Source organism: Tiliqua scincoides, chromosome 4 (assembly GCF_035046505.1).
Source record: "Tiliqua scincoides isolate rTilSci1 chromosome 4, rTilSci1.hap2, whole genome shotgun sequence".
NCBI classification, from domain to species: Eukaryota; Metazoa; Chordata; class Lepidosauria; order Squamata; family Scincidae; genus Tiliqua; species Tiliqua scincoides.
The window spans coordinates 170,271,348-170,294,616 of NC_089824.1; the positions used below are offsets into that span (position 1 = coordinate 170,271,348).

Sequence of the window (23,269 nt, forward strand, 5' to 3'; positions counted from 1 at the left end):
GGGTCAATCCCTGACAACTCCAGGTAGGGCTGGCGAAGGCCCCAGTCTGAAAACCTGGAGCGCCACTGCCACTCAGTACAAACAATACTGGCCTAGATGGACCAGAGGTCTGATGCAGTATAAAAAAAGCTTCCTATACACATCCAGGTATACTAATTGAAATGTACACCATTCAGTACATGCACTTACCTATAAACAGTAGTTTGCACTTGCAGTGCACTTGCACTGCAGTCCCCAGTGTGTTCATTACACTGTTGTTGGCAATGGCCAACATAAATCAGCTACAGACAAACTGGGTCAAGCATATTGAGATCAAAACCTTTATCCTCTGCACCTTCTAACTTTCCTCACAGATAAACTTGACAGCTAAAATGATTGCAGTCATTATGTTGCTATGCTAACTGCTTTGTGAACTTTTGTTGAAAACAAGTATATAAATATTTTTAATCATAATTTCAACTTTTTATTGTGACTGTTGCATTCCACTATTGCATTCCACAAATCACAGCACACTTTCTGTGAGGACATGGCAAAGGAAACTACAGATCATCTACAAATGCTTTACCTTATAGAGAATCATCAAGAGGGGGTACCGCGGGGGACCCCTTTGGGGCTCATTTTTTTCCAGGAGTTGCCTGATGAATTTTTCAATGGCCTTTTCAGACATGCCACACTGGTAACCAGTCTGTCTCACCAAGTCAATGGTCTCTGAAAGTTTATCGTAAATGCTGAGTTCGCTGGCAGAAAGTTCCATGTCCTCTGGTGAAAAATCCTATTAGGGAAAATTTGGAAGAGTTAAGAAACAAGACATCTCAAGACTGTGCCTGAAGAAAGATCAGATGAGACAGTTTCCAATGCATGCAAGGAGGTTTGCTGTGGTACAATTGCTAAGCTGGCTGTTAATGCAGATTATAATAGCTCATATAAGCAAAAGGAGAATCACATAATGCTGCAATCAGTTACCCCTGCAGCTGTTTCAAGATTATGAATAGCAGGTGCTGAGGAACAAACAGGAAAGGTCCTATTTACGTGCTTCTTGCAAGCATCTAGCTGGTCATTGTTAGAAACAAGATACTGGAATAGACAAACTCTTGATCTTATCCATCTGGTCCTGTCTTCAGAAAGAAACATCAAGAAACTTGATAACACTTTCTTTCAACAAGGGCAAGTTAGAGATCATGGAAATTATGGACCAGATCTTCAGCTAAAGCCGTGGTTCTCAAACCCTCTGGGAGAGTCTGAGAGCCCATAAGTCCTTGCACAGGCAGGAGGAAGGCAGTGGGGGTGGGGGGAAGGCAGTGATGTGATGCCCAGCATCGTGCTGCTATGAAGGAGTGCAGGCACGCACTTCCACTCACCCCCGCCTGCAGCACCCTCCCAGGGATCGGAGCCCAGCCCCAGCCTCAGCAAGCCTCTCCACACAGTGCAGTCCACCGCAGAACACAATCGCGACCACTTATTGTTTCTCGATTGCAAAACCGGAAGTGGTTGCAATCGCATTGTGCTGGGGTCTGTGCTGTGCTGATGCCAATGCCAGGCTCCTCCGACCCCTGGAGGCTGCTGCAGGCAGGGATGAATGGAAGCACACCCCTGTGCACTGATCAAAGGCGCGGTCCAGGGTATTGAGTCTCTGCCTTCCCCTGCCCCTTGACGGGGCAGAGCCCAGGGCCTTCAGGTTGGGGCATCGCGATGCCCCAGTTTGAGAACCACTGAGTTAAAGGAAAGCAGTGTAACTGCACTGCTATGAATATACTGTTACTTATGCCCATCTTTTCCAAATGAAGATGTGACCCACATAAGATATTTCTGATCAGAGAATACCAAAAACAACAGATAGGTAAAGTTGCATGTGAAAGTTTGAACTGCCTTTATTGTTCCATAAGAACAGAAAACAAACGGAGTGTAATGCCACTCTTGGAATACTTTTGGTGTATGTTGGCTCCATGCAATGGAATGAAAGGTGTGTCGATTCCTACGCAAAGATCAAGACTTTACTAGATAACCATTGAAGAAGGGGTACAAAACAAAAGGTTAACAATTACATTATTACAAATTTATATACCATTTTTATTTATTAAATGTATATGCCATGGACCATGCTTCTTCCACATGAAATTCAAGGCACAGTTAACAAGATTCTCAGGCAGTTACCCAACCAGACAAACCAAATATGGGCCCACTTAGCTTCTGCAAGATTGATAACCATGAGGATGCAAGTCACAAATCTTCCTTCATTTATCCTCTCAGCATCTTATGAGGAAACAGAGGGCATAAGCCTCAATTCAGGCTTCTACAGATACACTCAACAGATCAGCAATACCAGTACCAGCAGCTCTAATTTCTCAGTGTTGCACAGTATGACCAGCACTGAACAATAATTCCAGATCCCAATATACTGTTGAGTGTATGCAACATACTGTGCACCTCTGTGCAACTCCTTATGCACCTCTGTTTAAAGAACCAGCCCTAGGAACCATCCAGGCAGCACAGTTCCCAATCAAGTAATGTGTCCAGAAGCCATTGTCCACGTTCACATAAAGCAACATGTTTATGCTATTCATAGGCATAAAAATGGTATGGGTCTGAGTCTGACCTAAGACCCTTTATAGTCAACAGATGTTGGTGACAGACAATAGTTTTTTCAGAGGCAATTCAGCACAAGCATCATTGCCTGTGGTGTATTCACTCATATGTCCAGAGAAAAGGTTTTGATGAGTTTCAAAGTTTGAACAGTATTTCAGGAATGCCAGTGGTGCAACAAGTCTACACATGAAAGGGCAATGATATCTGTTCCACAACACTTTCAACTCACTTCAAGACTATAATCTATATCCAAGCTCTTTACTAGATGATCAGTCATCTGGATTGTAATCTTTCTAAAACAGAGATGGTGCCATTTTATTCATCTCTGTAAGCACACAGTAGAGCCTATAAATATACTGTTTTGCTGTGTTTTATTTGCTTATTTAAAATACTAAAAAAGGAAGAGCTGGCACAGAAAGAGATTGCTTCACTCTCTTTGTTTACTTTCCTTTATCCTGTTCTAAGCAGCCAGCAAGTATTGTGATAAATGAATCAAAAGTCTGCAGTGCAAGCACAGAAATCTCTCTTTCTCTGCTGAAATAGCTTTTAATTCCTAGTGGTATCAGATGCAAGGCTTGAAACTGTTTACAAAACTGAGAATTTATTTTGTAACTGCCTAGCTCTATAACAAATTCCACTCAACAGTTTATCACAGATTTTTTTAAAGCAACATCACACACTGTATATTTATTCATTCCATTAGTTGTTAAAGTTCATCAGTGACAAAATGAGGTGTCACTCCAGCCACTTCAGAAGGAGACACACACTTGTCTTCAAGTGTAACACCAAAAATTATATTACCGTAACAGAATTCAAGACACCTGATTGCTTCTGCTGGAAAACAGTTCTAAACAACTTAGGGCGCAAACCTAACCCTTTATGTCAGTGCTTTCCAGCACTGGCATAGCAGTGCCAATGGAACATGTGCTGAATCCTGCAGTTGGGTGTCACTCACAGAGGCCTCCTCAAAGTAAGGGAATGCTTGTTCCCTTACCTCAGAGCTGCATTGCCCTTATGTCAGTACTGGAAAGCACTGATATAAGGGGTTAGGATTGCGCCCTTAGTCTGAAAGCAGGAAATTACCACAAAAGAAGTAAACTGCTTTCAAATGTTTTAAAAACAACAACACTTTTTTAAAGACTAGTTCCCACTTACGGTCATATAAGACTTATTTCCTACATAGTGTACACATCTAATGCAATGCAAATTAACTTTTCAAAAGCAGTTGGATAATATCACATCTAATGCTATTTCACATATTATAGGTCTTTCAAGTAATTATATAAGAATTGGTAGTTTGTACAGACAAAATATTTCTTCCCCCCAGGTGAGAACAGCTTTTGAATCTGAGATGTTTGCTTTTTCTGTGGTGTATTACAGAAGAAACCAATATCTCAAAATAAAATATCTCATATACTTCAGAAGAAAACAGGATAATGGTTTGCTTGACTACCTGTACCTTTTAGTACCTTTCAGGCACTAAGGGTTCAGTCCTATGCTGCTCACCTGCCAGGCAGTACAGCTGTATACTGCAAGGTAGAAGAAGCAGCTGAAAGTTTCTCAGGGTAAGGGAACATTGGTTCCCTAACCCTGTACAGCACCCCTGCAGCCCCAATGGGTCTACTTGGATCTGTGCCAGCTCGAGTCAGGCTTTAAGGCTCAGGAGGGGGGATAGGATCAGCTGGAAGCCCCTGCCGCCATCCCTGTCCCCTCCTGGGCCCAATCCACCTCCTGTTCCACCCTCCCCCACCCAGTAATTATATTAATTACAAACATTTTACTAATACGAGAGGTACAATTTATGGGACTGGGCTGCCAAGAGGTACGCAAGTGAAAAAAATGTTGGGACCACTGCTCTGTTGAGACCCACCTAGCTATACGAGGCTTCAAAAAAAAAAAGGTGATCTAGAAAGAAATAATATTTTTTATTTTATTTATTTGCAAAACAAAAATTGATCCATTTCTCATAGTAAGCCAGACCTAATTATTTGTTTATGCACGTGCAAAAATGACGCTATTTCCTCACTGCGATCATTTTACAATATTATTGAAGGTCAACATGCAGAAACCCGATTTGTTTTACTAGTAAGAGGTGAGGTTGAGGTGAGTTTGAATAATCATGGTTTGAGGGCCTTAAGGTCTATGACCCAGGTGAGTGAAAACAAGGGTTAGGCAGGCTGACAATACTCTGGCCATATAAAAAGGAGTACACATGCTAACTATCCAACTGAGCAGCTGGGGAAAAATATTTTAAGTTGCTGAGGGCTGGATAAAATCTTGTGGCCAGTTGGATGTGGCCTCCAGGCTGTAGGTTGGAGACCCCTGATCTAGACCATCCAACCTTCTGCTTATTGCATGAATTCTAGAACTAGAGTGTCCTTGACAGACAGTGGTTCAGCATTTGCTTGTTCAGCACCTCCAACAACGCTCAACCCCTGCCCCAAAACTTGGTAACACTGGTAACAGTTTTATCATTAAGAAGCTTATCCTAATTGAAACCTACCCTCCTGCAATTGAAACCTACCCTCCTGCAACTTAAATCCATAAGAACAACCCCGCTGGATCAAGCCATAGGCCCATCTAGTCCAGCTTCCAGTATCTCACAGTGGCCCACCAAATGCCTCAGAGAGCACACAAGACAACAAGAGAACTGCATCCTGGTGCCCTCCCTTGCATCTAGCATTCTGAGGTTCTCTCTGTTGGCAACCTTCAGTCTCGAAAGACTATGGTGTCGCACTCTGGATGGTGGTTCTGGCACAGCGTCTAATGTGGCTGAAAAGGCCAATTCGGGAGTGACAATCCCTTCCACGCTGGGAGCAAGTATAGTGTGTCCCTGGTCTGTCTCCCTGGCTATGGGCCTTCCTTCTTTGCCTCTTTGCCTCAGTCTGTTGGCCAAGTGTCTCTTCAAACTGGGAAAGGCCATGCTGCACAGCCTGCCTCCAAGCGGGCCGCTCAGAGGCCAGGGTTTCCCACCTGTTGAGGTCCACTCCTAAGGCCTTCAGATCCCTTTTGCAGATGTCCTTGTATCGCAGCTGTGGTCTACCTGTAGGGCACTTTCCTTGCACGAGTTCTCCATAGAGGAGATCCTTTGGGATCTCGCCATCATCCATTCTCACGACATGGCCGAGCCAACACAGACGTCTCTCGATACCGAGCTAAACAAACGCATCAGTAAAGCAGCTACCACGTTTTCCAGGCTCACAGAGTCTGGTCCAACAAGAAGCTGACGGAACATACCAAGATCCAGGTCTACAGAGCTTGCGTCCTGAGTACACTTCTGTACTGCAGCGAGTCATGGACTCTTCGCTCACAACAGGAGAGGAAACTGAACGCTTTCCACATGCGCTGCCTCCGACGCATCCTCGGCATCACCTGGCAGGACAAAGTTCCAAACAACACAGTCCTGGAACGAGCTGGAATCCCTAGCATGTATGTATGCATTCTGAGGTAACCCACTTCTAAATCAGGAGATTGCACATACAAATCATGGCTTGTAACCCATGATGGATTTTTCTTCCAGAAATTTGTCCAAACCCCTTTTAAACCTCTCTTGGACCTCCAAGGAGTCCTCCTTAAGTCCTCCTCTCTTGGACCTCCAAGGACAAGTCTTTGCCTTCTTCTCTGCAATACCCCTTCAGGTATCTAAAGAGTGCTGTCATGTCCCACCTCATTCTCTGCTTCCCCAAGTTAGGTATTTAGTACTCTGAAGGCCACACAACTGTGCTAATGCACTTACACAAGGATTTACATTGTGTAAGTCACACATGGGTGGATAAAAACATGGAATCATGGAAAAGTCCACAAACAACAGACCACAGGATATACAAGTTTGCCTATTTGCAAAGTGTATAATCTCATCCCTTGACATCCATTTTTTCAGGGCAAATAAGTAAGTACCCTGCAATATCCCCATTACATCTTTTTTCTTGGTCTTGTAACACTTAGTAGGACTACCTGCTTGCCTTAAGTGAAATATGCAAACAATCAGCATCAAGTTTCAGAAACAGTTTTAAGCTATGCAAAATTTAAAAGAAACTCTTTACTAACACTTGCTGATTACTAAGATAGTGTTTAAAATAAGTCTTTAAATGACTTTCTGCATGAATAATAAACTAGAACCATCCTTCAGTTTTTGACTACTTTAGAGATCCTAGACAGCTTTAACAATTGTATAGAAGAGGGAATTTCATAATGACAAGCTGAACCTGCTGAAATTCTCTCACTTACACAATTGTTAAAGGTCCAGGATCCCTAAAGTTGAAAGTTTGCCCACTCCGATCTACTTCACTGCCCCACAAAAGCCCATGGACATCCCACTGGGGTGACAGGGATTCACTGGCTGGCTCAAATCTGGCATATCTATCACTCTTATCCTAAGTGACTCCATGCATTGCCACACAGTGTAGCCAAGTGTTTGCAAAGACATTTTAGTGTGGGAACACAGAAACAAAAGCCCTCTAAATTTGAATAGCTGTTTTTAGACTTTCGCTTAGAGCAGTGATTTTCAACCATTTTCATCTCATGGCACACTGACTAGGCACCAGAATTGCCAAGGCACACCATCAGTATTTTGACCATTGACAAGGCACACCATGCTCCTGGTAGGAAGCTCAAATCCCCCAATGGCCCTACTAATAAATGACTGTCCCAAACCCCTGTGGCAAACCAGCAGGCAATCTGTGGTACACCAGTGTGCCACGGCACAATGGTTGAAAATGGCTGGCTTAGAGAGAATCAACCATGTTATTAATTCTCTTCCTTCCCATGAGACCTTCTTCTCTCACTGACAGCCTAATCCCATCCACACTTTCATGGGAGTAAGCCCCTTTGACTGTAATGGGACTTGCTTATGAGTAGACATGCATAGGACTGGGCTGTAAGTCCACAATCCTATTACCTTGGAGTAGATCTCATTGAACTCAATGGGTTTTACTCTGAGTAGATATGCACAGGATTGGGCTGTAATTTTCAACCTTTTTTCATCACAGACCTAAAGCAGTCAAAAAACTGGTGTGCTGACAACTGACAAGATGCACCGTGCTGTTGGTGGGGGGCTCACATCCCCCAACGGGCCCAATTATGAATGACCTCCCCCAAACTCCCTGCAGACCATGTGGGGCACACCAATGTGCCAGGGCACAGTGGCTGAACATCACTGCTGTACCTACTGTCCTCCCTGCTGCCAGGCCAGGCCCCAGGCAGCAGAGGTAGGAGGGGGCAAGGGCAGCCCTGCCCTCCCTCCAGCCCCCCAGCAGCCAGGAGGGGACTGCAGCCAGGCCAGTGCAGGGGCCCCCCCCCGACCCTCCAGGGCTGTCCCTGTTCCAGCACCCCCACCTCCCCGGAGCGCAAGGGCCCTTCCCGCCCGGCCCCCTCCCTCTCTCCCACGCCAGCGACCCTGCGCTCTCACCCCACGCACGGCTGGAGGCAGGGCAGCGAGCGCGGGCAAGCAGCTGGGCCTGGCGCTTCCTTCTTCCGGGCTTGGGCGAGGCGCACATTCACCGCCGCACTTTCGCCACCGCGGCGTCTCCTCCGCTGCGGGAGCTGCGCCGCCGCCGCCTCTTCTCCGCACGACTCAGGCGGTCCCCGGCAGCTGCTCGCAGCCCCTCACGCGCCTCCAGGGTGCAGCCCAGCCAGGGACCGCCGGGCTCTGCCTTGGGAAGCAGGTGTCGCCGCGGCCGGGGGCGCTGCAGAGGGGCTGCACGGCAGCAGGGAAGAGCCTCGGGCAGCACCTCCCTCAGGCGCCAGCCTGTCCACACTGACCTGAGAGGAAGCCCCACTGACTGAAATGGGACTTGCTTCTCAGTAGACATGCATAGGACTGGTTCTGAGGCTGCAGTCCTGTCCACACTTAACCTTGTAGTAAGCTCCATTGACTATAATGGGACTTACTTCTGAGTAGACGTGCATAGGACTGGCTCTGAGGCTGCAGTCCTGTCCACACTTAACCTTGTAGTAAGCTCCATTGACTATAATGGGACTTACTTCTGAGTAGACGTGCATAGGACTGGGCTCTGAGGCTGCAGACCTATCCACACTTAACCTGAAAGTAAGCTCCACTGACTATAATAGGACTTACTTCTGAGTAGACGTGCATAGGATTGGGACTGCAATCTTATCCACACTTACCTGGGAGTAAGCACCATTGACTGTAATGGGATCTACTTCTGAGCAGACATGCATTGGCTTGGGCTTAACCTTGGAGTAAGCTCCACTTACTTCTAGTTCTGAGTAGACATGCATTGGACACTTAACCTTGGAGTAAGCTCCACTTGCTTCTGAGTAGTCCACTGACTATAATGGAACATTTCTAAGTAGACATGCATAGACTTGGGCTCTTAGGCTGCCATCCTATCCACACTTAACCTGAAAGTAAGCTCCATTGAGACTATAACACAGGCCAACTCACATTTTGCTTCCTTAAACGTTTCACCAATTCCTGGGTATATCTGGGGTGCCAATTCCAAAAATGGCATCTGTTTTGCCCTGTCACATCTAGTTTGGGAGATATAGTATAGCCTCTTTAGTGAATGGTTCAAGCAGCTTCCTCATGAGGAAGCCTACACCATGGCATCTATCCATGTTTTCTGAGCTTAAAAGAAGCATCCCTTGAAAAGACAGCCTCTCTAGCAGTCTCTTTTTTAATGGAAAATGCTATAGGGCCTTGCTCCACACAGAGTAGCAAAAACATGTGCAAGGAAGTGTTCGATGTCTGGTGGCTGCTTTCCTGACATGATGACCTGCTCTATTGCCACGTTTCCTATTCTTTGTGAGCAACTAGCTCAACAGCATCTTCCACCATCCACGTTCATCAATCAGATCTTTCATTGTTTTTCAAGATATAGAGTGAACTGGATGGGGGCTAAAAAACTGGAGACGACAGCCCTGCTGGGTAGATAACCAGGATATAGTTATATCTCCTTGGCTGTTGTCTCCAGTTTTTTAACCCCCATCCAGTATCATCCCCTCCCACTGATTTATCTTCATACCAATTTGGTGTCGTGGCGTACCGCAGCTTTTCTGCCTCCCTGTTGGGAATCCATGATGGCTGTAAAAATATTATGTAAGCATAGTCATGTAGGAAATGATAGAAAAATTCAGGACTGAATGATTTTTTAAAAAATCCTTTTAAATGCTTATAGCTCCCAGGATGCTCATTGCTAAAAACTGGAATCAATTTTAAATTTTTAAAAAAACCCTTCTTGAAATCTAAAATATAATGATTGTGAATAGAATTGTTACAGTTGTTACAGTTGTGTGTCGCTGAACAAGAAATATAAATGCAATTAAGTCCATTGTCAAATTATTGTCCTTTGTTTATATACAATTGCAATTATAGATATAGGGCTTGGCCAAACTCTCTCTCTCTCTCTCTCTCTCTCTCTCTCTCTTTATATATATAAGCAGTATGTGTTAAAAGATGTGTACGTCCTGGCCCTTTCCTTCACTTCCCCAGTAGATATTCCTAAATGCTTGATTCCTAATTGTGCATCTGATCCACACCTAAACACATGCTAAAACCATTTTTACAGCACAGTCCTATGCACATTTATCTGGGAGTATACTCCATGGAACAAAAGCATGTGTCAATGAAACAATTATGTATTCCTCTCCTGCTTATCCTTGCTTCCATTCCCCTCTTTCTCTGTTGTCTCTCTTGTCTAGATTACAAGCTCCTCAGTGCCATGTACTTGGAAGGCAGGAGATCACCTTGGGTTGGGGTATCAAACATAAGGCCCATGGGCCAAATGCAGCCCCCAGAAGCAATTTATCTGGCCCCCATTATAATTGGGTTCTCCCAGCTTGATAATGGGCTCTCTCATATCTTGACAATATGAACAAGATCTGCACATTTTCTGTCATTTGCAGCTAATAAGTTTCTATGTGAGAAAAAGTGCTTCTTTCTGGCCATCATCTGCTTAATGATGTCACTTCCTGCCTAATGATGTCACTGCTGGCCCTCAGCAGGCACCATGAATGCTAACTTTGGCCTTCTGCTCAAATGAGTTTGACAACCCGGATCTAGGGAGACTGTTGTGGGTGTTGTCTCTACTGGGAATACAGATGGTGGCAATTCATGGCAAGCCTTCCCTTCTGTGGCACTCAGCCTGTGGAATTCCCTTCCAGTTGAGATAAGTACTCCCTCTGTAGGTGTTCCAAAAGGGGGGGGGGGGTAGAAAGAGAGAGAGATTAAAAAATCAATTAAAAACCCACTTTCCTGCAAAGTAGTACATTATTGTTCCTACAAACTCATATGCAAATATGTAGCACGACTGATTATTAAAAGTGAAAGAATACTGAAGATGCAGCATACTAGGTACTATTTTGTATACTGCATTTTGTTGCTTGGTACCCAGCCACTCTGGGTTCATTTTGAAAAGATACAAATACTGTATTAAAATAAATAAACCGCCTTGGGTCCCTTCAGGGAGAAAGGTGGGGTAGAAATACAGTAAATAAATATACTCAAGTGATTTTTGTCCCATCACAGAGTACAAGTGCTGAATGTGTGTTTTACTCATGTTTATAAGCTGACTTACCATTGAATTGATGCCTTTTTTTTCCTAATAGTGCAGCTATTATAAACAGCTATTTTCATTAGAAGTCTAATTTCACTGTTGTTTGTTTTTACATTGTTTACAGATTTAAATTCTGGAAGAAATTCAGATTGGCCCAAATCTGTTAACCCAACTCATGTATTTTAAGTTGTGTTTGCTGCCATCCTGTGGAGACAGTTCAAGCAAGAATATAATCTGCACTCACCTTCTGCTGCAGTAATTTGGTGAAGAGTTAACTGGAGTGAGAAAAGCGCCACCTTCTGTGCTAAACTGAAATAGTATCTAGGAAAAATACCTTTTCCTATATGCTGTATCAGATTTGCAGTATCGCAGCTATGCATGGATGCTAGGGAAAAAGAAAGGCGCATAAAAAGAGCAGGTTGTTTGTTTGACTAATAGATATACTAGCTCGGTATTTCGGAAATCCACAATTTCTCCTGGTATCTGAGATTCATATGGTAGTGAGCTGCTTAGTCAGCAGTGGTTATCTCTCCATGCCCTCTTATAAAGGATATCACTTGTCAGTCTCAGGGCGGAATCCTAGCCCCATGTCTGTGCTTTCCAGCACTGGCATAGCAGTGCCAATGGGACATGTGCTGCATCCTACAGTTGGGTGTCACTCACAGAGGCTTCCTCAAAGTAAGGGAATGTTTGTTCCCTTACCTCAGAGCTGCATTGCCCTTATGTCAGTGCTGGAAAGCCGGAAAGCACTGACATCAGGGGTTAGGATTGCGCCCTAATGCTATTAGGGTAATGCTGCTTGTTGGATTGCTGTAAAGGTGTAGGAGCAGGATCAATTAAAAAAGGGGAAAATGTACTGAACAAAGGGGAGCATTGTAGCAAATGTTGTGCCAGTATGGTATACTGGCTGGATTTGGGGTTAGGAACTCCAAGTTAAGAACATAAGAACATAAGAACAGCCCCACTGGATCAGGCCATAGGCCCATCTAGTCCAGCTTCCTGTATCTCACAGCAGCCCACCAAATGCCCCAGGGAGCACACCAGATAACAAGAGACCTCATCCTGGTGCCCTCCCCTACATCTGGCATTCTGACTTAACCCATTCCTAAAATCAGGAGGTTGCGCATACACATCATGGCTTGTACCCCATAATGGATTTTTCCTCCAGAAACTCGTCCAATCCCCTTTTAAAGGCATCTAGGCTAGACGCCAGCACCACATCCTGTGGCAAGGAGTTCCACAGACCGACCACGCGCTGAGTAAAGAAATATTTTCTTTTGTCTGTCCTAACCCGCCCAACACTCAATTTTAGTGGATGTCCCCTGGTTCTGGTATTATGTGAGAGTGTAAAGAGCATCTCCCTATCCACTCTGTCCATCCCCTGCATAATTTTGTATGTCTCAATCATGTTCCCCCTCAAGCGTCTCTTTTCTAGGCTGAAGAGGCCCAAATGCCGTATCCTTTCCTCATAAGGAAGGTGCCCCAGGGTTTTTTTACTAATGGAATGCGGGGGGGGGCGGAGTTCCGGCACCTTTTTGCAGGGGCCCCTTTGGAGGCATTCCGGGGGGGAACAAAATAGAGGCATTTGCTGGGTGGGTGCTGGGGGATGCAGGGTGGGCGGGTGCCTGGCCCCTGCCTGACCACACAACGACCCCCTCCTGCCCCATCCCCAAGCTCTCGCCTGAGCCCAGCCCGCCTCCCCTCCCCCCACGCTCTGCTTCCCCGCACAGGTTCCAAGCCAGTGGAGGGTGCAGGGGACACGCACCGATGCCGAGGAGGAGGATGGACAGGCAGCCAGCCAGCCAGCCAGGGAGACGGGCTGCGGCACCCACAGAACGCCCAGGTACTGGCTTGGCAGAGGAGGAGGGGAAGGAAGCTGGCTGGTGCAGCTCCCGTGCCAATCTGCAGCACAAGCCTAGGTGTGTCTACTCAGAAGAAAGTCTCATTGTGCTCAATGGGGCTTGCTCCTGGGAAAGGGTGCATAGCCTTGCAACCTGAGAGCCCAAGCCTATGCATGTCTACTCAGAAGTAAGTTCCATTGTGTTCAATGGGGCTTACTCCTGGGAAAGTGTCATAAGAACATAACATAAGAACAGCCCCAATGGATCAGGCCATAGGCCCATCTAGTCCAGCTTCCTGTATCTCACAGCGGCCCACCAAACGCCCCAGGGAGCACACCAGAGAACAAGAGACCTCATCCTGGTGCCCTCCCTTGCATCTGGCATTCTGACATAACCCATTTCTAAAATCAGGAGGTTGCGCATACACATCATGGCTTGTACCCCATAATGGATTTTTCCTCCAGAAACTCGTCCAATCCCCTTTTAAAGGCGTCTAAGCTAGACACCAGCACCACATCCTGTGGCAAGGAGTTCCACAGACCGACCACGCGCTGAGTAAAGAAATATTTTCTTTTGTCTGTCCTAACCCGCCCAACACTCAATTTTAGTGGATGTCCCCTGGTTCTGGTATTATGTGAGAGTGTAAAGAGCATCTCCCTATCCACTCTGTCCATCCCCTGCATAATTTTGTATGTCTCAATCATGTTCCCCCTCAAGCGTCTCTTTTCTAGGCTGAAGAGGCCCAAATGCCGTATCCTTTCCTCATAAGGAAGGTGCCCCAGCCCCGTAATCATCTTAGTCGCTCTCTTTTGCACCTTTTCCATTTCCACTATGTCTTTTTTGAGATGCGGCGACCAGAACTGGACACAATACTCCAGGTGTGGCCTTACCATCGATTTGTACAACGGCATTATAATACTAACTGTTTTGTTCTCAATACCCTTCCTAATGATCCCAAGCATAGAATTGGCCTTCTTCACTGCCGCCGCACATTGGGTCGACACTTTCATCGACCTGTCCACCACCACCCCAAGATCTCTCTCCTGATCTGTCACAGACAGCTCAGAACCCATCAGCCTATATCTAAAGTTTTGATTTTTTGCCCCAATGTGCATGACTTTATACTTACTGACATTGAAGCGCATCTGCCATTTTGCTGCCCGTTCTGTCAGTCTGGAGAGATCCTTCTGGAGCTCCTCACAATCACTTCTGGTCTTTACCACACGGAAAAGTTTGGTGTCGTCTGCAAACTTAGCCACTTCACTGCTCAACCCTGTCTCCAGGTCATTTATGAAGAGGTTGAAAAGCACCGGTCCCAGGACAGATCCTTGGGGCACACCGCTTTTCACCTCTCTCCATTGTGAAAATTGCCCATTGACACCCACTCTCTGCTTCCTGGCCTCCAACCAGTTCTCAATCCAGGAGGGGACCTGTCCTCTAATTCCCTGACTGTGGAGTTTTTTCAGTAGCCTTTGGTGAGGGACCGTGTCAAACGCCTTCTGAAAGTCCAGATATATAATGTCCACGGGTTCTCCCGCATCCACATGCCTGTTGACCTTTTCAAAGAATTCTATAAGGTTCGTGAGGCAAGACTTACCCTTACAGAAGCCATGCTGACTCTCCCTCAGCAAGGCCTGTTCGTCTATGTGTTTTGAGATCCTATCTTTGATGAGGCATTCCACCATCTTACCCGGTATGGATGTTAGGCTGACCGGCCTATAGTTTCCCGGGTCCCCCCTCTTTCCCTTTTTAAAAATAGGCGTGACATTTGCTATCCTCCAATCTTCTGGCACCGTGGCCGTTTTGAGGGACAAGTTGCATACCTTAGTCAAGAGATCTGCAACTTCATTCTTCAATTCCTTAATAACCCTTGGGTGGATGCCATCAGGGCCCGGTGACTTATTGATCTTTAATTTATCAATGAGGTCTGAAACATCTTCTCTTTTAACCTCTATCTGACTTAACTCCTCGGTTAGGAGGGGCCGTTCGGGCAGCGGTATCTGCCCGAGGTCTTCTGCCGTGAAGACAGATGCAAAGAACTCATTTAATTTCTCTGCCATCTCTAAGTCTCCTTTTATCTCCCCTTTCCCTCCCTCACCATCCAGAGGGCCAACCGCTTCTCTGGCGGGTTTCCTGCTTCTAACATATTTGAAGAAGCTTTTATTATTCCCCTTAATGTTGCTGGCCATGCGTTCCTCATAGTCTCGCTTGGCCTCCCCTATCACCTTCTTACATTTCTTTTGCCACAGTTTATGTTCCTTTTTATTCTCTTCATTAGGGCAAGACTTCCATTTACGGAAGGAAGCTTCCTTGCCCTTCACAACCTCTCTAACTTGGCTGGTTAGCCATGCGGGCACCCTCCTGGATTTAGTGGAACCCTTCTTTCTTTGCGGTATACACCTCTGCTGGGCCTCTATTACTGTTGTTTTAAGCAGCCTCCATGCACTCTGGAGAGACTGGACTCTTTTTACCCTCCCTTTCAACCTCCTTCTAACCAGCCTCCTCATTTGAGGGAAGTCCGCCCGTCGGAAGTCAAGGGAAGTCAAGGAAGTCAAGTTGGTCCTCACTCAGACATGAAATTCAGTGTATGGTATTGTACAAATCACTCCAATGCTTAAGCACTAAGGAGGGGCCGGAACTCAGTGCTAGAGTGTATTTTTTACATGCGAAGGATTTCAGGTTCAACTCCAGCATCTCTAGGTAGGTCTTGGAAAGACCCCCATCAAGACCTAGCCATTGCCAGCTGGTGAACATGATACTGAGCTGGGTAAACCAAGGGTCTTGCTCGATAAAAGGCCACTTCATATGTTCAGTGACACTATAAGCTGATTGTGTGGCATCCTCTGCAATTAGCCAAGGAAGATGCCCAGGTGATTGTTGATTTGAAATGCCATCCACAATTTATTGAAGGCAGTGGCAGAATACCTAGGGATTTGAGTGGTACCCTATGGTTGCCAGTTCAGGGTGTCACTTAGAGATTTGATCTGTCTCATGACCTGTGAAATATGAATAATTTGAGTTCCCCCATGAGCAACACATTCCACTCCATTATGACCCTGTCCAACATCAAGTGATGTGTTCCAGCCAATGATCTGACTGACAAAACTTATTAATCACACATTTGTACTCACACTGATGAACTGGAAACAATGAGAAATTACAGAATATTTTTATTTATAGAAAATTCCAGTCTTATTCCAGTCATTTGTCTGCTAGCACAAGACAGTCATAAACTGGTATATTCTCACTGAGGATATTATAATTTGCAGGGTAAAAGTAATAACAATATGCAGCAAATATTATTTTCTTTACATTTTAGTTGAAATTGTACATCCCCACAAAGTCCTACAAAATAATGGAAGAAAACTTTGTATATAATTATATTTTAGTTCAGATAAGAATAGGCTATGTTTTCTAAACCATATAAAAATCCCTGAGTAGTTCAAGAAAGCAAACTGAAACAGAATGGAAGGAAGGTTCCCCAGCATACCGTACATGGTGGGGAACAAAGTAGAGTTGCCCTTCCTCAACAAGCCACAAGCAGGCTGAGAAAGACTCAGTCTCTCTTAGGATGCAACGAAAAGAGAAAAAAACAAAAGTAAGACAGAGTCTTTGGACGTCCAAACCAAGTGTCTCTGCAATAATGTGCTGAATTGGGCATTCCAGGTTGCAGGTGATGTACACTAAAGGGAAAAATGAGGAGTTTTCTAACTGGAACTACTGGGACAGAAGGAATGATGACAATTTGTGATAAAGCACCAAATACCAAACTCCAAACATGATGACAAGTGCACATGGTCTGCTTGCTATTGGCGAGGAATCTACAGGTGCACCACATTTTTTTTCTCAGCCTACAGTAATGATACGAATGCGAAACTTTAGATATACATTATTTGAATTTTCAGGAGTGCGCACACAAATTTTTGGTTTCTTCAGACAGCGTAGCTGCAGCAGTGTTTCGAAATGGCGTCTGTAAGTGATGTACGTTACAAGCAGCGTGTCATTGAATTTCTCACTGCGGAGAAAGAAACTGTTGGGAACATTCACAAACATTTGTGTACAGTTTATGGAGAATCTGCAGTCGACAGAAGTACGGTTAGTCGCTGGGCACAGAGGGTGAGGCCATTAGAAGGCGGTTCGGCAGAGCTCCAAGATTTGCAGCGTTTGGGGTGGCCATCCACGGCTGTCACACCTGACAAGATGCAGCTTGCTGATGTGCTCATTCGCGAGGACCGACGCATAACGACTAGGCAGTTGGCGCTAAAGCTGTCAATCAGCAAAGGAAGTGTGGATGCAATCATCCGTGCTGTTGATTCCTCAAAAGTGTGTGCATGATGGGTTCCGCGCTGTCTTACGGTGGACCACAAATCTCTCAGAAAAAACATTTCTTCTGAGTTGCTGAAATGTTTTGAAGATGAGGGGGAAGCGTTCTTGTCCAGGATTGTGACAGGTGATGAAACCTGGGTTCACCATTTTGAGCCCGAAACAGAACGACAGTCGATGGAATGGCGTCATCCTCAATCTCCACAGAAGAAAAAATTCAAAGCAACTGCTTCCACCGGTAAGGTCATGATCACTATGTTTTGGAACTGTGAGGGCGTCACACTCATTGATGTGATGCCAAGAGGCAGCACCATTAATTCTGAAGCTTTTGTGAAGACATTAACCAAACTGAAGAAGCGCTTCCAGCGACTTCGGCGCCATAACAACCCAGGTGAATGTTTGATTCAACATGATAACGCTTGGCCTCACACAAGTTTGAGGACTTCGGAACACATCACTAAACAGGGTTGGACTGTGTTACCCCATCCACCCTACAGCCCTGACCTAGCTCCCTCAGACTTCCACTTGTTCGGGCCATTAAAGGATGCCATTCGCGGAAGACATTTTGAGGATGACAAAGAGGTGATTCGCACAGTGCAGAAATGGCTTCGTGACCAGAACAAGGAGTGGTACCGACAGGGCATACATGCCCTTGTGTCTCGCTGGAGGAAGGCCATAGAACTGGACGGAGATTACGTGGAAAAATAGGGAGTGTAGAAGAAACATCATTCTTTCTTGTGTGTAAGTTTCATTGTGTTCAATAAATAATTGTTGAAGAAAAAAAATGTGGTGCATTACTTTCTGGGCAACCGTCGTATATATGGCTACCTTACAGCTAATGATTGTATGAGTACAAGGCAGCACTACCATTAGGTTGTGTGAGATGGCCTTCCTCAGGCAGCAGGTTTTGAGATACCATTGAAGGGCAGCAAAGTCAATGATTTAGTTTGTTGCTATCATATTGGTGGGGGGACACCCTTTCAAGGTTTTCATTTGGTTGGTTGGTTTTGTTTTTTGTTGAGGTGCTTTTGAATGTTTTCAAAGCTATCTCTGCACGAATAGAATTTAAAGTCTAGTTCCTTCTCCAACCTGTTCTCAAGATTTGAATCATCTCCAGGTTCAGGGATCCTTGGCTAGACAGTCTCTAGTGGATTCTCCCACTACATACAAGGGGGCACTGGAGAAAGCCCAATTCTCAGTACTGCCATAGAGAGTGGTGGCGGAAGCAGCAGCTGTTTCTCATCAGTAGTTGCAGCTCAGGAGTTAGCAGTGGTCCCTCCCAGGATTCTGAGGCTGCAGTAGCTGCTTGAGGATGCTCACCCCTGATCCCAACTTTGGTCAAGGCAATGAAGAAGAAAGAATGGACACTGAGAGCTCAAGGTGTGCAATCAGTGGCATGATGTCTAACAATAAAGAACACGTTTTGTTGCTAGCACATCAAGTTCATCCTCCCATCTACTGGTCATGAACAGCATCCTCTTTTCTTACTAGATGGTGCCGGTAATTCCAGAAGTTCCTGTTTTAATTTGTCTTCATGAGCTTTCAACAACCTGATGTGATAAACATGGAAGAAAGCATCTTGTTTACTATTTAGCCCAAACCTAGAGGTAGGAGTTTCAAAAGCTTCCCTTTTAAGCAGTGACTCTCACTCAGTTACAGTCAGATTTGGCAGTCAACATAAACACAGTCTTCACATTGGAAGGCATTCTGTGCAGGCTACAACATTCTTACAAAGAAGGCTCTTCATGTAGGAATTTCATTTGCCTGTGTGTGATATGCTGTACAGACCCTATTTTGTAACAGACAGAAATGCAACCCCCCCCCCCCGCAAGGTGCTGCATCTGCTACTTTTGTGATTCCTGCATGAAATAAGACTTTCATGCAAGAGAGAGTAAGGGCGCAATCCTATTCTGCGCTGGAACAGGCAAGCTAAGAGGCTGGCACTGTATCCAGTGCAGGATTGTGGTCATAAGCGGCTCAGCCACAGGCAAGGGGAAACATTTCCCCTTACCTCTGGGTAAGGGCTGCTGGGCCCTATGGGTCTCCTCAGACTTGCACCACCTCTTGAGGTGACACAAGTCCGAGGAGAGTGGAGCAGCCTGAAGCCGCTCCATTCTCCCCAGGAATGGGGCTTGGGATCCAGCATAACTGCCAGATCCCAGCCCTGCCTCCCGCTCCCCCCCCCCGCCCGCCTACCCCCAGGGTCACCCACCACCCACCCTCCCCCTGCCCAGGAACACCTCCCTCCCACCTCCCCACCGCCTACCTTTCTTCCTTGCATCGGTCCAGCCATGCCAACACAACTTGCAAGGAGGAAGCCGGCGTGGAGGCTTGCGTTGGCCTCCACAGGCTGGCGCTTTTTTGAGCGCCAGCCTGGCTTCCTCTTGAGGAGGCACAAACATACCTTACGGCATGTTTGCGACCCTCCTGAGTCGGTGCAAGGGACTTGCATCGGCCCATGGGCGCCTTTGGATTGCGCCCTAAGTCACTCATGAAAGAGAGACTTTCATGAAATGGGTGCAAGAGAGAAAGAGGAGGAGCACTTCTTGATTGTTGCTATGGTGTTATTCATGGCAAGCAAAACAAGTCTATCTCCTTCCATGACCATGCTATTTGGTGAACTTCTGGTTTGGAATGTACATGTTTATCTTCCGCAACCCAACCAGGACTAGCTTCTGAAGCACAGCAAGGTTTCTGCTGGTCCAGAGATTTGTTATTCCCCTTACTGTCCTAACATTTCAAGTACCTTTACTTGTTTTAGTATTTTCTTGTTGGTTGCACAAGAAAGTCCCTTGCTATGTCAAGTCAGAGACTTTTTCTGGTTCCCACAAGCCAAAGCTGAACTTCAACTGGCTACTCACCTGACTAGCGTGACCATGGATTCAAGCACATTGTGACCTGAGGCAGCACTGCATTCGTAAAACGGGAGTGCATACTCCTGGTATAAAAGCATAAGAGATTATAAACCATGCACATCTCCTACTGGAGTGGCAATTTCCAGGTTTTGTACTCACCCATAACAAGTCAAGACCCAATTCATACAATCATAGTTTTGAAAGGGACCTACAAGATCATTGAGTCAACTGCAGGCTGTCCTCAAACTACACACATCCCCAAAAGATGGCTATGGAGAGATTACCACCTTCCAAGGCAATCTGTTCCACTGCTGAGTGGACGGTAACATCAGGAATTTCTTCCTAACATTTAATCAAAATTTTCTTTGTTGTAATTTAAATCAATTTGCCCTGGTCCTACCCTCCAAAACAACTAAGAACAAAGGCAAATTATGAACAATTCACTTTCACACCCTGAACATGGCAATTTGAATAGTACTCCTAAGCAACATTCATTCTTGTGTAGAATATTATGAGACAAGAGGTGACATTGTGTGAGTGGTAGTATTGGGTACACGCATCTGATTTCCTTGGGTCCTTACATGCTATAGTAACTTGTTTCCTTTCTCCTTCAACTCCCTGGAGGCATAGCCCCTTATAACGCTTTCAGAAACTGTATGATTGTGAATTGCCAAGAGAGTATTCTCAGGTTACTATAAGGATACAGTGAAGGAATGATCAAAATATCTATTCATTTTGTTATGTACTATGTGAACCTTTTCTTTAAAAGCAATATGCATATAAATATTCTTAATAATCATCATGCTGCTACCATTAGGACTCAATACTATCCCCTGCCAGCCCATAGCATTCAGTGCGACTGTTGGAGCCCATGCTCCATGTTGTGGGGGGAGGCAACCAGACAAGAAATAGAAAACTTTTTCTTACCTCCCCAGAGGCTGCCTTACCTCCAATGGATCTTCTCTGACCTACCCCAGCTATTTTGCTGGCATAAGTCCAAGGAGACTCAGTGGGTGGTTTAGGGAAGGGAAAGGGGGATAGGACCTCAGTGTGCACCACTGAGATCCTCCCTACCCCCTCACCCTGTCTGTTCTGCTACCCAACCCCAAACTACCAAACCCCAAACTCGTACCTCCACTGCTGACCTACCTGCTCTGACAAGGTGTCTGGAAGCCTCAAGCCATTTGCCCCAGCAGTTTAAAAGAGCATGATGGTGGCATGCTTGCATTCCACTGGTCTGAGACTTAGGGCACAATCCTAACCAGGTCTACTCCAAAGTAAGTCCTATTTTGAAGTCCTAAGAAATAGTCCTAAGAAATAGGGCCTTCTCGGTAGTGGCACCAACATTATGGAACTCCCTTCCCCTTGATTTGAGAATGGCTCCCTCTCTTGAGAGCTTTCGGCGAGGCCTGAAAACACTGTTGTTTAAACAAGCCTTCTGATTTCTGGCCTTCTTAACTTTTTATACATCTTTTAGTTTTACAGGCTTGATTCCTCGGTGATCTGCTCTTTTACTCTTTTAATCTGACTACTGTTTTTATGGCCCTGTAGTGTGTTTTTAAATGTTTTTATCTGTTTGTATTAATGTTTTTTAAATTCTATTGTTTTTTAATATGTTGTTAGCCGCCCTGGGTCCCGTTAGGGAGAAGGGCGGGATAAAAATAAAGTTTTTATTATTATTATTATTATTATTATTATTATTATTATTATTATTATTATTATTATTATTATTTTGTTCAATGGGGCTTACTCTCAGGAAAGTGTGGTTAGGATTGCAGCCTTAGAGTGGCTGACCACAAGATCCACCACTGTGTGCCCTGGGTAGGATTGGGCTTTTATTTGCAATCTATGAATCTAAGAATTCACAGAATCTAAGAAGTCACAGCAAAATATGTCCACAGAATTTGGTCAGTTAGACCATGAATGAGTTCCCAGGGGGAAGGAAGGTGATCCATACCAATGGAGCTCTCCAGAGTCTGCCACAGATGTTGCACAAGACCAGTCCATCATGCTTCCACCAAAGTTACCTTACCTCTCCACTAGGGGCAGGGCTCAAACAAAGCCTCACAATTTAAATGCATAACCAGCAACTGCTGCTCATGTTGATGAGTCCGTTTGCCTCTGTCCCTATCATGTGGAATAATTGGATGCTTGTGCACTGCTTCAGCATTATCTGTGGTAGCAGGAAAGGAGCAAGCCTCATTTGTCCTCTTACACTGGTGCATTGTTGTTGACCAGAGCCTCTGAACCTCTTGATTAGGTCCCCAAATGCCCATCTTAGGGCCAAATCCTATCCTCCAGCCCTGGGGTTGCTGCACCAATGGGGTGTGCACTGCATCCTGTGGTGGGAGGGTAGCTATGGAGGCTTCCACGAGGTATGGGAACATTTATTCCCTCGCCTAGGGGCTGCATTGCAGCAGCACCAGCACTGGAAAGTTGGATAGGATTGGGCCCTAAGTGTGCTATGGGGACTGAATAAAGAAGTGCTAGTGGGTTTCAATGGGAAAAACAGGAAGAGAAGCAGGAGGCAGAGAGGACATTCTGATTCCCTGGCCACTTTCTGATCAATAACGATTGGGAAAGTTATGTCCATTCTATTCTTATGCAGCTATTCATTATCTGCTTGAAAACTCCCTAATTATTACATGTAGCTTTTTTGTTTGTTTGTTTTACCATCAAAACAGAAGGAATGGAGAGGACAAGAGCTTATTATAGGCATACCTTGGCTAAGTATTCTCCATCCTCTGTAGACACTCTTCTTTCTGCAATGCAGTCTGTTTTGTTACCAAGCGGAAGAATGATGACTCCATCTCCTGCTCCTTCCTGGGAAGAAAATGCACGTTTTTCTTAAGGTATAAATGGAAACTTAGATTCTGCATGTGTTATGATTGTAATGTGTTTCTACAGGATAAGGTGTGAAGTAATCCTTCCCAAAGACCATTAAAGAGACCACAATACACTTAGGGCCCAATCCTATTCAACTTTTCAGCACCAATGTAGCCGCAGTTGCACCCAAGGTAAGGGAACAAACATTTCCTGACTTTGAGAAGGCCTCCATTACTGCCCCCTCACTACAGGATGTAGCACATGCCCTGTTGGCATGGCTGCATCAGTGCTGGAAAGTTGGATAGGATTTGGCCCTTCCTTGCCC

The 23,269-nt window shown here is 45.4% G+C and overlaps 2 protein-coding genes across 3 annotated transcripts in view; both read right to left on the bottom strand.

The window, feature by feature from the left end:
* C4H6orf89 (chromosome 4 C6orf89 homolog) overlaps nt 1-8,213 on the bottom strand; it is a 35,437-nt gene extending 27,224 nt beyond the window's left edge. The window contains exons 1-2 of one of the 2 annotated variants that reach the window (XM_066625288.1): nt 7,991-8,213; nt 566-772 (exon numbers count right to left, since the gene is read on the bottom strand). In XM_066625288.1, coding sequence (XP_066481385.1) covers nt 566-754 — 189 coding nt within the window. In that variant the 5' untranslated portion in view covers nt 755-772; nt 7,991-8,213. Of the gene's footprint in view, nt 1-565; nt 773-5,820; nt 5,887-7,990 lie in introns of those variants that run through there. The other variant, XM_066625289.1, reaches the window with a different exon arrangement.
* Nucleotides 8,079-23,269, bottom strand: part of RAB44 (RAB44, member RAS oncogene family) — a 36,967-nt gene continuing 21,776 nt past the window's right edge. Inside the window, exons 11-13 of the mRNA XM_066624649.1 lie at nt 22,840-22,941; nt 20,125-20,201; nt 8,079-8,343 (exon numbers count right to left, since the gene is read on the bottom strand). Coding sequence (XP_066480746.1) covers nt 8,079-8,343; nt 20,125-20,201; nt 22,840-22,941 — 444 coding nt within the window. The remainder of the gene's footprint in view (nt 8,344-20,124; nt 20,202-22,839; nt 22,942-23,269) is intronic.